Source organism: Balearica regulorum, chromosome 8, assembly GCF_011004875.1.
Source record: "Balearica regulorum gibbericeps isolate bBalReg1 chromosome 8, bBalReg1.pri, whole genome shotgun sequence".
Taxonomy (NCBI): Eukaryota; Metazoa; Chordata; class Aves; order Gruiformes; family Gruidae; genus Balearica; species Balearica regulorum.
The window spans coordinates 21,736,680-21,753,963 of NC_046191.1; the positions used below are offsets into that span (position 1 = coordinate 21,736,680).

At 37.3% G+C, this 17,284-nt stretch overlaps 1 protein-coding gene across 3 annotated transcripts in view; it reads left to right on the forward strand.

Annotated features, from left to right (window-relative positions):
* The first annotated feature begins 198 nt into the window (after nt 1-198).
* LOC104635872 (putative oxidoreductase ZK1290.5) overlaps nt 199-17,284 on the forward strand; it is a 47,707-nt gene continuing 30,621 nt past the window's right edge. Inside the window, exons 1-3 of one of the 3 annotated variants that reach the window (XM_075760069.1) lie at nt 222-327; nt 4,502-4,566; nt 15,664-15,912. In XM_075760069.1, coding sequence (XP_075616184.1) covers nt 4,524-4,566; nt 15,664-15,912 — 292 coding nt within the window. In that variant the 5' untranslated portion in view covers nt 222-327; nt 4,502-4,523. Of the gene's footprint in view, nt 328-4,501; nt 4,567-15,663; nt 15,913-17,284 lie in introns of all 3 variants that reach the window. The other 2 variants (XM_075760070.1, XM_075760068.1) reach the window with 2 other exon arrangements.

Sequence of the window (17,284 nt, forward strand, 5' to 3'; positions counted from 1 at the left end):
GTGGGCGCCACCCGCCGAGACCTCGCCCCACGTCCCCCCGCTCCTGTCACCCGCCTCTTCGCGCCAGGGCCCCCGGGCGCGCCCAGCCGCCGCCGCCGCCCCATCTCCCACCTGGCTCCCGCCGGCCGCGCCGCCGCCGCCGGCCACGCCCCCTCCGCGCCTTGTGGCGCTCGGCGGCCGCAGGGGCTGCCGGGAGTTGTAGTCCCGCGAGGCAGGGAGCGCGCGGGCCGCCGCCGTGAAGCATGGCCGCGGCGGGAGGGGGTGGGGCGTGCGGCTGTCCTGCGCTGCCGCTCGCCAATGGCCGGAGCATTCCGGTGCTGGGGCTCGGTAAGTGCCGCGCCTCGCGGCGGAGCCGCTTCCCTCTGAGTGAAAGACGCCGTGAGGTGGCGGGGGCTCACTGCAAGGCCGGGCCGGCCCACGCCCGGGCTCCCCTCAGGGCGGGCCGGGCCGCAGGCTCCTACTGAGGCTGCCTGCGCTGAGCTGGGCAGGCCTTGCCCTCCTCCAAAGGCCTGTTCGGCTTCGGGTGAATCTTCGTCGTCCTGTTAAACGGGACCTGCTGGCGCTCCTCCTGCTCCCCTACAGCAAGGCAGGCTGGAGAACAGGTGCTTTTCTGCTTGGGAGTACATAGCTCTCCTCCTGCTTCCCTCAGGGTGTTATTCGGTGGTTTGGTGGTTTTGGTGTTGGGTTTTTTTATGAGGCCTGGGAGCAGACTTTTCTTTAAAGTGGACTTTTAAGCCTGAATTAATCTTACTGGAAGGTGGGGTTTTTTTGTCAGCAGCACCTGTTGCAGTTGAAAGCCGTGTAGGAATCTCAGCTTCGTGGTAGAGTTAGGAGGCCTCTGTGAACTCTGTGGTTGCAGGGACACATGGCCTGTGTGTATGTTGAAAGAATTCAAGTGCTGTTAAACCCTGTCAGTGCTTCAGTCTAGTGTGTGATTTTTTTTTTTTTTTATTTTTGAAAGCCAATGTTTAGTGACATTACAGTGAAGTTCAACAAACGTGTTTGGCTGTTGCTCATACAAACGTGTATGACACTTTTAATATGTTTTTAGGAGGGAAAAAAAATTGGCTGAAAATACGAAAGTACAAAGGGAAATTAACTGTTTTATAATTTACATTTATTATCAATTGTGCAGTGAGAAGTTCTGCAATAGAATTGGTTAAACTCTTAAAGAACTTGTTTTCTAAAAATGTGAATGTGGGGAAAAAATTAGGAGTCCTTATAGTCCATGTTAGTTGTCTGAGTTAATGCTAGTGATAATTCAGGAAAGCTGTTGCATTCGGTCCTAGCAAAACAAGACTACAGGCTAACCAGAACATGCTCCTGCAATGAGAACTCTGGCATGAACATGTCTATGAAATTTGAAATAAGGAATTTTTTTCTCCCCCCCCCCCTTTTTTTTTTCCACAGGACAAGCAAAGAATTTATTTTCCCTCAGTTGTTTGAGAAAAGGGAAAAAGGCTTTTCTTCTTTACTGAACTGTAGATGGTATAAACCCATGCTTGGCTTGCAGCAGAATACTCCTTTTAGTTGTACACAGGAATATCAGGTTTATACTATTCTGAATTCCAAATCCATCTAATTGGTCAATTTGCTAATGGTTCAAAAAAGCCAAACTATTAAATGGTTAAAGGCCATTCTTCCAAGTCAACATAGGATTGTGTGAGCAGAGGGGGTTTAATACCAGCAATTCTGTGTTGTCAGAGCACTGTCAATGCTGTATGCACAACAGAGAAAGAGGCCATTAACTTTCCCAAAACAGGAGATATAGCAAAGAGTGCCTGGAAGGTGTGCCACAAAGAGGCGAACGTGTACCATACACACACCAATGACAATTGCATACTTCACCAGATTTTTCTGGGGGGGGTTTGTATAGTTGTCTTTGTATATAGTTGACATTAACTAGTTTTTATTTCTTGTAAAAGTAAAGAGTTAATTTATCTTGTGGTTAAAGCCTCAGATTCTTTTGGCATAATACTTGAGCATCTGTTTCTGTCTCTTGTTACAGTCTTTCCAGAAGCCTCTTTCATTCATAGCATATTCTAAAACAGGAATACTCTTCCCAATCAGTCTTTCATGATGCAATTTTATCATGGGTCAATTTCATATCCCAGATTTTCCATTATTTTACATAAACATACAAATCAAAGGCACTTACATTCTTTGTCTGTGACACTGGGGTTAATCAGTCACACAAGTATCAAGCTAAGCTATAAAATAAAATAAAATGACCCTTGTGCTCTTTTCATCTTTATCCTATGAGTGTGTACTGACTTCAGAGCAATTATTTAGGATTTTCATTAGCATAAAGGAGGGCAAAATGGGAGCTGTGAATTTTAGAGTGTATTAAGCCACTTAAGTCAGTAGGAGTTGGCCTTTGATTTTAATAGGGCTGTTTTTTCATCCAGAAGCACTAAGTCAATTACAGCATTACAGTGCTTGTAATGCTTGTTTCGGAGTACCCAAAGTAATTTGAGCTGCAATATTAGCTTAAAAGTCTTAGCAACTCAGCATCATCAGCAAAAAGATTAAAAAAAAAAAAAAAGAGAATTTTAAAGTCTACAAAATGTTCATAACTGCTTTTACCATGTATTTATATGCGTACACATGTTCATAAACTTGTTGTATGTGAATGCCCAATGTATGAATTTGTTATTTTAGTATCTATTAACCTTAAGAATACTTGATGCAGCTGTTCCTTATGCGGTCCCTATATAATGAGCAAAAGGTCTATGCTGTTCAAAATTATTATTTTTTTTTCCTTTAGCTGTTTTTTGGGTGGCTTGGCTGTTTGTTTGTTTTAACCTGTAACACTTTTTGCCAATTTAGTTCGCTTGGAGATTTTTTTATAAAAATAAAAAAAAATGTAAATAGTTTTTTTTTTTAGAGAATGGACTCAGTTGTCTTATGTCCATTGTTTCAGTATATGCTGAACTGTATTTCAGACTTTCTGTAGAGCCGCCTTTTCGGGGGGGGGGGGGGGAAGATTGCAATACATTTCTTAGGTGAGTGGAAGAATAAGCTGACTAGAACGTAGATGGGCAGAAAGACTCCTTTGCACTCTCTACCAAGTAGCAGGCCGCTTGCTGTCCTTTTGTTGTAATAGTAAGTACTGAGTAGTTGATTGTCAAGCCTGAACTCAAATTACAGTAAATGGATAGTAACATATAAGATCAAGAGAATTAAGTTTGACATTTTCTGGCCCGGTAACTTCTGGCAGGTATGGCTTTCCAGGAGCTTCTCTTGACTTACAGTGGTGTCATGAACAGCAGGATTTGGTTCTTTGATTTCACTTACCTATTCTTGTCTTGCTAGAGTAACACTTGGCATATTGCTTATATGTTCTGCAGCTTTTTGATGATCTTGTGATAGATAGAAACCAGTCAGATATTTTTAAGAAATCCTTGATATAGGCTGCAAAACACTGCAGATTTAAGAAAAGAAGGGTGGGGAAGCTCAAGACTCAACACACTTGCATTTGTGGTCAAGCTATAAATACCATGATATGCAGCCTAACACAATAGGATCTTTATTTATCGTAGGTGTTCCTACTTAACTACTCTTTTACAAATTAATGGCTTGTTTTTGTTACAGCCTTGCCGCATTAACTAATGTTTGCATTGCAAAAAAATTACTTGGCTATAAAATAGAGGAGAACTTTCTTCAATCAGGATGCATTTTCTGCAAGGCTATTTTCTGCAGGATTTAAGATTTGGTTGTTTCTTTGTTATTTCTTATCCTTCTAAACATGCAGATGTAATTTTTATCTATGAAAAGTTGTCTTTGAGATGACAGATATGTATGTTGTCTCTGTTGCTAGATAATCTTTCTAAAAGCTTCGGAGAGAGATAAATATGCTGTGTTAAGATGGCTGCAACTATCCAATCATGTCAGCTGGAAGGCAGCTCAGATAGATATGCAAGTTATTTCCAAGTGAAGAAACCCTTTTTGTAGCAGCTGAGAGCTGGAGTAGGAGATGTGTAACGTATTTCTCAGCCAGAACATGCCATTGGAGAGAGTGCAACAGCAGCCTAGGATAGCATTCTGTCAAAAATGTCTGATCTTTCTGTTGAAGTTTCAGTTGTCAAAAGGTAGTGTGGTGGTGGTTTCTTAACTGTGGTGGGTTTTTTTTTTTAAAATGGGGTTTCCATGTCACAGCTGCTTTGGTTTCCAAATTTGTATAGGAGAAGTTCAATAAGTTGGTCAAGGTTTGATGCAAAAGAGGAGATGGGAAGTGGTCTTTCATTAGGTTACCATTCTTTCTGATGCTCTGTGCTCACTTACACAAACTATTCTAGGTGAGGAGGATCCATTTCCATTAATATCTCTAGTGACAAAGATGGATTTGTACACCAGAGAAGGCTGTGAAATGTGCAAAATTTATGATCAGTCTGAGACATTACTTGAAATAACATGCCAAATTCTGTACATCCAAATTTCTGTATTTACTTACATGTAAATAATTCATATGCTCATGCTGTATTGTCTGTCTTGTGTCCAGCAGAAAGACAAGTCTACTAGAAATGGTAAAAGCAGCTGACTTTCCTGAGACACCTACCAATTATTGTAAGGCAGCCCACCTTTGTGTTATAAATATGCTGTATAGCTAAATTTATAATTAACAAATAAAAGTAATCTACATTCTATTCTTTGTATGATTATAAAAACTGTTGATAACTTTATATTTCTTATGGTTTGACTCTAAGAGTTGTGTTAGCGAGTATTATTCATATGCAGAGGATCAGGCATGTTTACGGTCAATGGTAATTTTCATTACAAAGGCTGCTTTCAACTAGAGTAGGCTTAAGTCTAAAATGAGTTGGCATTTTGGCCCTAATACTTCGTACAAAGCTATGCCCCAGAGAGTACATTACTTCATAATGGCTTTAGGTTGCTGTAGAAAATGGATACATTCACTATCTTGCTAATAAGATAGCTATAATTTCTTTCCATATTTGCAAGACTTTAGTAATGTTTTAGAAATACTGGGGAAATAACTGAAATAAAATGACACTGTGTTGAAGTTAGTGTAGTTACAACTTTTTTGTAGGAGCTACATGTATCCAAGAATTGCATACTTTGTGAGTCTTTGTACTATAGTACAGAAATACATATTTTTACATTGTCTTAATTTAACTACAGGATACTTGGTGCTTATCTAAAGCAACATCCTCAGAAATGGATCTCTTGCCTAAGTGGTACACGCACTGTCATCCTCTTCAGGCTTTGGAAGAAAAATGCATGCAGTTTGTACTGTTCATGCTTACTTCTGTTAAGTAGGAAGCTCCCACTTAGAAAGTTGTTGCTTTTTTTTCTTTCAAGGCTGAGGCATAAAAATTCTACTCTCCAAAACATTTGGATATAATTTGGTAGCACAAGGGGTTTTCTTCCTGTAACTGAAATATTAGGAACCTTTTCTAAGGTCTCCTGCTGAATGGTTAAATTCAGCATGGCATTGCTCTTTGTTGGAAGGCTTTGTGATATGAGAGAAACTTTATAGTCTCTTTGTGGTAAAAAGTATTTGATTTGTTCATGAACTTTACCCATACACTTCTCTGACTTCTTTATTCTATTACATATATATATAGCCTTATCACAAAAGGTCCCCAAAACACCAATTATATGTATCTCTTAAGGCTTGCTCTGGCACTCTCTCATAAAACTATCTTTATCGCTTTGATATGGTAGTTACATTCCCATTAGAAGAGGTTTTTTGTGTTTGTTTTTTGTTTGGTTGGGGTTTTGTTTGTTTGTTTGTTTTTAGGGACAGTAATAATGAAATTCAGGGGCGTTGGTCAAATAGCATGTGATTTCCTGACAAGATGAGCTGGCGATGCCAAAAATTCATAGAATATTGTCTTGTAAATTTGCTTTCTATGTAATCCTTAGGGTAGCTAGAATTAATAACAACTTGATGAGATAAAAAGTTCTCTAATGATCCCTTCCTATTAAAGTATAGAATTAATTGCATGCTTGTTTGGGAAGGGGCTTCAGGACAGGCAATTACTAAACAAAATAATCAAGTCTTTATATTCATTGTGCCTTACCCATGTCACACATAGTGAGTATTTTATTATTAGTAATGATGTTCTTTATGGAAGATCATTCAAGAACAGACAATGCCATTATGCTAGGCACTGTAACTGGGAGAGCAGACAGGTATTACTCTGAGCAGCTTCTAGTCAAATAGGCAAAGCCTGGCAGGAATAAAAATTAATTCCAGTAAATAATATGGTGTTGGTTAACTTCTAGCGCTACTAACTTGCTTAAATTGCATTTTTACTGTATATGTCAGTATGTTGCACTAGTACATGGTAAAATAATACACACAGATACACACATAGAATACCTCCATACTCAAGGGAAACCATTAAAATCTCTCCTGTCCTTGTTTCAGAGTGTTCCATAGGTAAAATTCCTGATACTCAGCTGTAGGTTTATCTAAGTAAATAAATCGTGAAAGTAAGTTTTTACTGACTTCATTGATTGCATTGCTTAAGACATTGCATCACTTGCATTGCAATCATGCAAGACTTCTTGTATTGTTCCCAGTTCTTTTCACAACAAGTGGGTTTTTACTGGAGAAAAACATAGAATCAGATTACCCCACTTTCATTACATCAGGTTGTGTTGGGCTTTTTTTCATCAAAATGCTACATATAACTTGAATCTTAATGCTGAATAGAAGTATTTTAACATTTCCTTTCATTATGTATTACTTATCCAGTTACCAATTTCTTAATTATTAATCCTAGAGTTGCTCATATTAATTCTTTAACTTAGCTGTGGTCAAAAAAGACCCAGTCCTGTTGGGATTGGAATCAAATGAGATTTTGCTTTTCAATTCAGTGGCAGCAGAATCAAGCCTTCACTTTTTGTCATTCTCCACTGTTACTGCCTTTTTCTTATTCATGGCTCTTGTTTCTTCATGGCTTCAGTTCTTAAGGAAATTTATGGAACAGTGGTCCGATACCAAGACCTATGGCACTCCTCCCTATTAATCTTATCCTGTAATAAGAATTGGCTGATTGTTTCTTCCCTTTGTTTTATGTCTTAACCATTTTTTTTTACTCTGTTGGGACTTTGCTTCTCACCCATGGTTACCAAGTTTCCTTAATAGCCTCTTGTGATGAACAAAATGCCACATCTATAAATCTTTCTGTCTCAATTCATCCACCGTTCCAGTAGATCTGACCTTGAGAAGTTGTACTTGAGCTTTGAGGGCCTCCAGATATTTAACTTCTCTCATGTACAAAATGTGGCCATATCCCAGGCAGCTGTGCATTTGTAACAGTGGGACAAAGCAGTATCCTCTCCTAACCTGACTAAACCTGCTGAGCTCCTACCTTCCTTGCTTTCTTCTGACTTCACCTGCTTCCAGTCTGGTGGTGGTTTATTCTTTAAAAAAAGACCAAATGCTGTACAAATGTTGTTTTAAAGGGTACTAGTAAATGTTGGGCCAATTTTTGCTTATATCAGAGTGTACACAGTACAGAAATAATTTCTTTTTTCTGAGGGAGATTGCTGCTTTGTGCTCTCTTTGTACACCTACAAATCAGCTTTTTATATTTTTTGCTGGGGATTTTACCTTATTTATATTTTGACATACGGACTGTGATTTAATAGCAGAAAGATAATTTCCTCTCTCATGCTGGATTCTTTTTGGTAATCACTGTTGCTGATGTGATACGGATGAATTTTAAATGTCCATCACTAAGTCTAAGTAATAAAAAACAAATTTAGGTTTCTATCACTGCTTAGTAATTAAAGCCTTTGTCAGTATAAGCAGAGGCGCTTTATGTATATGCTTTTAAATTTGCTGTTGCCATTGGTACTTTTAAATTTTACAAGCTTAATTGCCCACTAGATGAACGAGTTACTTGTAACCAGTTTGAAATGAACAGGGAAGCAAGCACTAGTGTGTTTACGTCTTTCACCGTGTTTCTGTAATGTAGAAAAATGATACCAAACTTTGTGGGGGAATAAAAAGAAAGGTGACTTATCTTTCAACCTTGATGTAGCAGATTTTAGTCATCATACCTTTTTTATTTGCCGGAGCTCCCTAGCATAGTTTTGGCAGAATTGAATGGTGATGTTACATGCTGCTGTAACCTAAATTGCAGTAGTTCCTCATCTCTCCAAATGGGGAGGAGTGAGGTACTGATTCCTAAATTTTCTACAGTTCTTCTAATGTTTATGACAAGTACCTCCAGCACAGTGTGTGAAACAAAATCCTCGTTACTGGAGGAGAGGGGAGAGAAAGAGGAAAGCCATCGTTGTGGCTTTACATCAGTTTCATAACTGTAAGCTCTGTTCGTTGGGCTGAATGCCTGAATGGAAGTGCTTTGCATTCTAATACATACTATTCTAAGGTTGAATGTGCAGTGTGAGAGGAGGGGCTACAAGAAATGTTGTTTGTCTTGGAAACCTTGAGAAAATACATTTTAAATTCTTAGATGATGGGGGGGGGGGAAACAATATTTGATCAGAAACACTCTTCATTGTTCACTTTTAGTTTGCACTATGGATAGCTGGGTTGCTGCTGTCCTTTGGACTTATGAATGCAATTTCTTAGCAGTGCGACACTGCAAGTCTCAGACCATGCAGTGTCACCTGATATTGCAGGAGTAGGATCTTGTCATAATTCACAATTGCACTTATTCTGTGAGTAGTCTGGTAGGTATAAAGGGCATGGTTATGATATCAAAAATTATCATCAGCTTGAAAGTCATCTTGAATTAGGATCTTACAATGATGCATTATTTTACATACATTTTCATCTTGTAAGCTACAAATCAGTACAACTTTCAGTTCTCTTTATAATTTTTTTCTATAATAATATCTTTACAATATTCTAAGTGGGTTTGAATTATTGGTCTCATGGTCAACTACACTCATAAACTGCTATCCTTCTACTTAACTGTATGCTGATTATACTTAAAAGTTATGTAAATAATTTACAATTAAGTCAAACTTTTACAGCAGGAATGATTATGATACTCCTTAAGTATGGGGTATAGGCTTTTTTTTTCCCTTTTGATCATTCTTTCTTGTGGAAGTTGTTTGGAGGAGGAAAAAAAAGTCACAGGTCTGTCTCATTTATTGTGAAGTATTTCCAAATGTCTAATGTTGTTAATTAATGTAATCTTTATCAGGTAGAGTAGTTCAAGGAGATGTATGAAATGGGAAAAAAATAACATTAATATTTGTTTTTAAATCTATTTTCTGTATATAGTACATATCCTTATTATGAAGTTAAAAGCTCTATCAAGGTATGATAAGTACTGGAAGTAATTTCAATTGAGTTAACAAAGGGAATAGAATGAAAATAATTTAAAACTGGTTCACACCAGCAATTCTTCGTGCACTATTAACTGCTAAGATCTAGTCACAAAACATTATTCCGAGGAGAAAAGGTTTAGTGAACCCTAGAAATTGGATTTGATTTACGCCAGAAAATCTGCCTTTTCACTGCTTGAGATTTCTATGGAAGGAAGCCACAGTCTTTTACCAAATGGTTTCTAAGGTAACATCTTATAGCAGAGCATCTGAAACCAATTTGGTTGTTAATGAGAAGTAGTTCTTACGGTGGTGGGAAAGTGTGGAGTGAAAGAAAAGGCTTCAAGATTTGGCAGTCTGTCTGTAAAAGCATTTAAATAAATGTGTGCTGCTGCTCTGCTTATGAAACTTCTACATGGATTACACATTCATAATTGCTTTTCAAATGTATAGGTCACTTTACAGAGTTGTCCTTATCTATAAACTTAATTGAGAAGCTCTGCATGATAAAAATATTTGTATGCTGAATAATTTAAGCAGCTGGCACTTTCCAGTGGAAACCTCTTTACTCCTACAGAAAAAAAAATTTGCATTTTTTGGGTGATAGTGTATTTTTGCTGCCAGATATACATTAGTGAATTGATACCATATCTGAGCCATAGCATGCCACTGATGATAGATGCTCCTGGAGACTTTCTGGGCTTGTTGTGAGACACATTCTGAGAAGTTGCTTTTATACCTCCTCTTCTAAAGTTCTGACTAGATAAATGGTAGGTCAGTGATCAGAGATGTATGGTCATTTTACAGTAGATGATGTGAATATCTTTTACAGTCAGAGCATCTTTGGGATGGAGGGAATAGAGTGCTTCTGTCAAGAATGGCTCACTGCCATTTCTTCCTTCCTCTCAGGAAGAGAGAAAACTAGCAATTCTGGTTTCCCTTTCCCTGGATACATAATAGGCATGCAAAGGCTCTCTCCTACCCTTTTGCATTGCAGCAAGGCTGTATTCCTCTGTTCCTTGGTGCCTGTGTACAGTTGTCTGAGTAGAATTGCAGAGTTTAAAATCATGCCTGCTTGCTTTTCTTCCTCATGTGATTGAATTCTATGAGCTTATTCTGAGTTGCACAATCCCAGAGTGACCCCTTTGCACTAAGCAATGGATAATATTTGGCAAAAAAAAAGAAACATTACAAAAGTAAAACTTTATATATATAAAAAAAGTAATATCTGTAATCCAGATAGCCTTTACAAAGGCAAGAGAAACTTCGTGATGTAATATCTAGACTTTACATAGGTCAAGTCTATTAACAATATTTAATTAGCATAGTGGTATTATTTTGGAACATGAAAGTACCACATCCCATACAGTACAGCTGTAATGTCATACAATGTGTGTAAATGCAACCAAGACCTCTATCAGGAATTCTCTGGTGAATCTTCTTATCCTAGTACGTTGTTACAGTACAGAAGTACCTGCCTGCCTTACTGCAGTGCTGACAGGGTCGTCCTCACTGTGCTTTGAGGTTTACAGAAGCAAATTCATGCCCATGCTTCAACTACTATAGCTCATGTTGCACCATGTTTGTACACAACAACCTCTATCGGCGCCTGTTTATTGGAGTTACAGCACTGCACTGGCATTTTTGTGTTGTAGCCTCACAAAATGCAATTGTTCTTGCAACTTTTATACAGCTTTGACGGCTTTAAATGACTGGTTGTCTGAGAGCAGCTCTAGGGATGGTGTTGGAACATAAGGGAAAGAAAGGCTTCAGGAGACAAGTTCATGGAGAAGGTCTTTCTGATCATTTGGTGTTTGGCTTCAACACAACTATGATTTTTTTTTTCTTTTAATAAAAACACTAAATATATCAAATTATTTAACTGTTGCTGCTAAAGGGGGAACTTTTCTTGCCCCATCCCTTGCCCAAAATTTAGTGTCTTTTTCGCTCTAGGGAATTATTCAGGTTCATGAATAATTCTAAAAATGTACGCTTTTTTGGCCATTTAACAATCTGAATCAGCTTGTCAGAGGACCATGTGAATGGTGGAGGAGGAGGAGTAAGAGAGTAAGCAAGTACAGTAAGTGAGAATTGTCTGTCCTTGAGCCATTCCATAGAAGAGGCATGTGACTTTGTGAATGGATTAGCAATAAGCCTTGAAATGTGTTTTATGTTCATTTGCTCTGTGTATAGGCAACATTTTATGTTTTATCACCAAATTTGCTCATAATTAGTGAAAACTAACTGTATAAGTACCAAAAACTAATATATTCATATGTGGCCATAATGTTGAAATAATAGAAATAAACTAACAGAGGAAGGTATTTCAAGCATATTATGGTGTACAATACCATATATATGCAATGACTATATATAAACATTGATAAAAAGATGTTTGAAATTTTGCTTTTGAGAGTTCTTTTCTCAAGTGATTACCTGGAGATTAAAAAAAATCAGCAAAGGAATGGGCATTTTTATAGGTGTTTTGTTTGTCAACTGGTTTTAGTACTGACTACTGATGTCAGAAGATAATTAATCCATTATATGATCTCTAAATATCCTGGCTGCAGTTTCACTAACAGGAACTCTTCTAAGTGATTGCATTGATTTTAAGAAGCCAAAGTTATTCATATCACAGAACATTTTTTGTATGTTCAGATAAATAATACTTTCACACTTCACAAAGAACATGAAGACACAGTCCTCCACAAAGGGAAGGAGAAAGCAGGGAGAGAAAGTACGTCCTGATTCTCTTTTGAAAAGCTGTTGGTGCTTTGCATCTCTAGCTAGTTCTACAGCAAAAGAGAACAGAAAGTTTAATGAGGCTGAGAGTCAGCTGAGATGATGCATAAAACTGGGAGGGGGGGTAGCGTTTTGGTTTGTTAGTTGTTTTACATTTTGCTGTGGGCTTTTTGGGAGGGGGAATTGGGGGAGGGTGTTGTTCATTTTGTCTTTTTGTGGGATTTGCGGGGAGTTGCTGGTTTGTTGGAGGGGGGTTTTGTTGGGGGTTTTTTGGGGGGGGGAGGGGAGAGGAGAGGAGGAGGAGGGGAGGAAAGGCTGTAGGAACCGGATTCTGCCTTCCTAATAATCTTTGAAACTTTTTATAGATTGCCAGAGCACATTTTTCATCCTATTTTTGACAGTCATGTTCTTCAGGATATCAAGAAAGTGATGAGTAATCATGACAAAAAGAATAACATAACTAATTAAGCCTAGTTTTGAATGGATTTCTGTCCTGCGGCCTATCCATTTTTCTACTGCAATATCTTTGTCCCTCCCAACCACCAATTTTCACAAAATCTGTAGGAATCTAATTATCTCAGACGTCTTCATCTCTGTCAAATTTAGATTAGCTCAGTCAATGAGAGAACAGTGCTATTCCACTAGGAAAACAAGTTAAAATGCTAGCTAAAAAATAGGGTGGTTTCCAGGCTTATTTATATTTGACTTCATTTATTAAAAGGAATTCCTATTTTTTATCAGAGAATTCTAGAATAAAAATATATTCATATGTTTAGAAACAGTAAGAGGATGGAATGGGTCCTAGTTCTTATTAGTCTTAAACGCAAAATTGGATTTTGTCTTTAAATACACATGTACAGTGTGAATTACATCTCTGTGAACAAAGGGTAATCCCAAACGTGTAAGAATGTTAATGTATTCAAATAATGTGAAGTCCAGATTTAAAATGTTAAAAATATAAATTTAAGTCACTCCACCTTCTTTTATTGCCCTCCCACATCTGTGAATTAACATGTTTAATCACATGAGTAAACAAAAGAAAACTGTAATTTTAAAGTCTAGAAGCTGTTAGTAGCATAATTAACTTAGAAACCTGTTGTTCGTGATCAAGTTGGCTTGTAAAGTGATAATATTAAATAATTAAGCTTTTTTCCCAATTATTATTTAGTGCATCAGGACTGTTGTAGTTCATTTTTAGGCATAGAAAATGAGGTAATACCCTCCAGACTGATCTTGGTCTCTTTATTTCCTGTGAAACAAGTGTGCGTGCCATCACTGATTGGGGAACAATAACAAAATTATTCTGAATTTTCCTTCTTTCCTACTCTCTCTCTTCAACTTAAAAGGGTTAAATTTTTTTTTAAAAAAAGTTCTTTGTCCTAAATGTTCTTACTGAAATCCATTATGCATGAAAAGAGTCCAAGTCCATTTGCAAGACCTCTAAATGAACTCCATTCATTCTGTGCTTAGAAATGTCCATTCAGCCAGAAACAGACACAATAGTTACAACCTCATTTATTTGGCACCAATACCAGCTTATTAAAAGTGATGGGATTGTTATGAAAAACTATAATAATTTTTCTATGCTAGTTATATAATTCTTTAATAAAATTCCTTTAGGATCTGAATAATGTAATAATCGCATATATGTTCTTTGCCCATAGTTGTAATGCAGTAGCATTGCATTGATCTAAAATTCTTAAACATTCAGGAAGATTCTGAAATAGCTATTTTGAAAACTCAAGTTGATCTAGTTTAATTTATTTTGATGTAAAACAAGTTAATAGGGACATTATTTCTAGATTATTCAGAAATTAACACACAGAAACACAGAATGGTTTGGGTTGGAAGGGACCTTTAAAGATCATCTATTTCCAACTCCCCTGCCGTGGGCAGGGATATCTTTCACAAAGCCAGTTATTAATCATAATTAGTGGCTATGGAGAAAAAAAGTTGTAAAGTTCTTGTCTTTTAAAACAGTAGAACTTTGTTTACATATGGAAGGTAAAATACTTACAATACACATGTCAATTGCAAGAATATAGTATTATATTTTCATCACTCTAAAATCCATGAAGATAAATCAAGAATTCAATACTCCACATTTTGTAGGTCATGAACGTAAAGCAGGGATTGTCCCATTGTGATCAGCAGAATGTTGTGATCCTCAGGTGTATGTGTTTGATATCAGACCATATTATATCTTATTTTAAATGACTTGAAACATCGAGCAAGATTACAGAAGTATTGTTGGCTTTCCTTCTAAGACTGGGAATAAACAAAAATGATAAGCATTTAAGACAACCTCATTTGCCTTACATCCAAGTAGGACTTTTGTAGTTCTCGTTCTCGCATGTGGTGCTACGATGTGTGCGAGAAAGTCACACAGACCCCTGTGGGCATTCTCTCTCCAGTTCAGGTGTGGGAAGTTCTAAGGATGAATCTAAGGTAACTGTCTGTGTTTTCATTTGGGTGGTGAAATACATTTGTTAATTTCATAACATGTGACAGTGTTTGATGTAGAAATAAATATTATGTTTGTGGGGGAAAGAGAAAGTTAGCAGCAGATACAAATTTCACTTTATGGTATTCTTTGACCTGGAGTCCTTTATTTATCTAGATTCAGCAGTGGCTGAAGACCCTGTTGCTGTCAACTGTCTGGACTGCCCAGGGCCCTTCTGAAGTTAGTGATGTTGTCATTTGCATGCTGACTTGTTTATAGCACTAAGGCCCTTAAGTACTAATCATCATCTTAGAAGGTGGCTTTGGTAGCTGACTGGAACTGACTGAGCATTTCCTCCAACAAACTGTAGAAAATACTGTTTGTGGGAAGTGTGTCGGTGAGGGTGAATGGGTGAGGGGCTCATGGCAGGAAAAACAACTAACAGGAAAGGGTAAGTAGAAACATCATCCTCCTTGCTCTCAACCAGTTCTTTATCTGACAGTCCTCCTGCTGGTTGCTTTTCCTGCTGAGTCTCCTCCTCCTTCCGTCCCCTTGACATGCGAAATGCACATCCAGTGAATACCTACACAATGAGAGTTCAGTACTTTGTTACTGAAACTCCCTGTATGCCCATTCTGTAACTCTTGTGTAGGATTCCATTGTTTTGGTTACTGCTGAGCTTGACATTATGTGAATTGCACCTACGATATGGCCCTATGTCTGGGGTTGTGGAATACAATAATAACTTGAAGCAACCAGGAGTTCAACAGAGGAAAGGTTTCAGGATAAGCTTTCTGCAAAGTAAATTGCTAAAGTTATATTTTATTTCTTATTGTTAATATTTTCTTCTGTAAATATTGTGCTCCTATGTGAAATTTAAGCGCAATATACTAATTTTCCATAAAGTATGTGTTTTCTCTTTGCTGGTCTTCAGCCTGACTTCTGAAATCACTTATTTACGGTTAAATGCTGTTCATATTTGATTTCAGTGGGGTTATTTCTGATCAACGTTCTAGCACTTTATGCATTTTCTCAGCCTACAGATCTGTCAGTTCCGATTTGTTCACTATTAGGAAATGAAAATTGAATAAGAAGGTTCTGTGACAATATAAAAAAAGACAATAAAAATAAAAAATTATGATCAAATACGTCCCTCAGGATTCACTGCTAACAATTCACTTCTGATTTTGTTTGTTTAGGTACTTCCCATCAAGGTGGCTATTCCCATGATGCTGTGGTCCACGCATTACAAAAATGTGGCATTCGTCATATTGACACAGCAAAAAGATATGGCTGTGAATCTCTCCTCCAAAAAGCCATCAAAGAAAGCGGTGTGAAGCGGGACGACCTCTGGATAACTACCAAACTGTGGCATAGTGATTATGGCTATGAAAACACAAAAAAAGCCTGCTTCGAGTCATGTGAAAGACTTGGTGTTGAGTATCTTGGTATGAATCTTTACATATAACTCACTTATTGCACCTTCCATGTGAGTATTTGCAAAGATGAATGAATTCCTGAAAAAAATAAGGTAGTACAGATAGATCACAGAAACTGAATTCTGCCTTTGTTTACACATTTGCAGATTTCTTCTTCTGCTTGTTCTCTAGGAAGTTCACATACATATAATTGAGAGCACAGAATTTTGTGTTGTTGCAAATGTTTTAAAACAAATCAAGGTATGTTTTGTAAAGGTACATTTCATTGTTAAATTGATTTGAGGATCCACTACATGAGTTTTATGTATGTACATCCAAAACCCATGAAACAAGGATTCATAAACTCTACAATAATTTATTACTAACAGAGCAACAAAAATGCCTAATTTCTTGTGTGGTCTGTTGAATCTCAAGGAATGGGAGTCCTTTCTAAAATTTATTCTGTAAGTCTATTAACTTTTAAAAATTCTGAATAACAGCCTTTGGTTTGGTCTGTCTCATGCAATATACTTTGGGGAAAATGTTAGAAGTATCTGCAAGACTTTAGAAGACTATATCTAACTAACACTGAATTAGACTTACACACTTTCAAACTTACCCTGATTGTAAATTACTTCTAGTCAAAGATGTGATATTGTTACTTCCTTATTAGACAGGCAAAGAGCTGCAGTAGTGATGCCAATTAGCTCTTTGCAACAGATCATAGGAGAGGAAGTACCTGATAAAAATAAACATGATTTTTTTAAAATGCTTTTGCTGCTTCTTCCCTAGCTGGAATAATGAAAAGAAAGTGGAGGCAGAGAAAGATTAATTTAAAGTAATAATCTATAATAATGACACTGGTGGAGATAGTTTTTATGCTGATAATCAAGGTATAATTGACCTAACCATCAGACATTATCTGTCAGTGTCCTGAAAACCACCATTTTGCTTCTCTTTCCTCACCCTGTCCCCCTGTTACCAATAAATAGACTTTAATGAGGAAGTGAACAGTTTTTGTGAGGTACTAATTTTGCAGAATTGATGGGATGTAATATTAATGGCACCCGTGTGCTATATATACTGGCTTTTTTGCTTGGGTACTTTGCAAGATGAAGGGAAAAAACCCTGTATCTGTTAAAGATGGAGGTATTTGTATACATGACTTTCGCTCTGTTGTTTATGGAAATGTATCCCTTAACTTCCTGCACAGGTACAGAATAATTCAAAATGAATTAAAATCTCCTTTTGTCTGTTCCATGCAAATATAGGTCACTGGAAGAAGACTTTCATAAACAACGTTTAAAGCCCTTTCTCCTCTAAATTAAGAAATAACATGTTTCCTCCTCTCTGCTTTCTGCTTGTTATGTTTGCTTTCTTTTTTCTTCTGCTTGGTATAGCA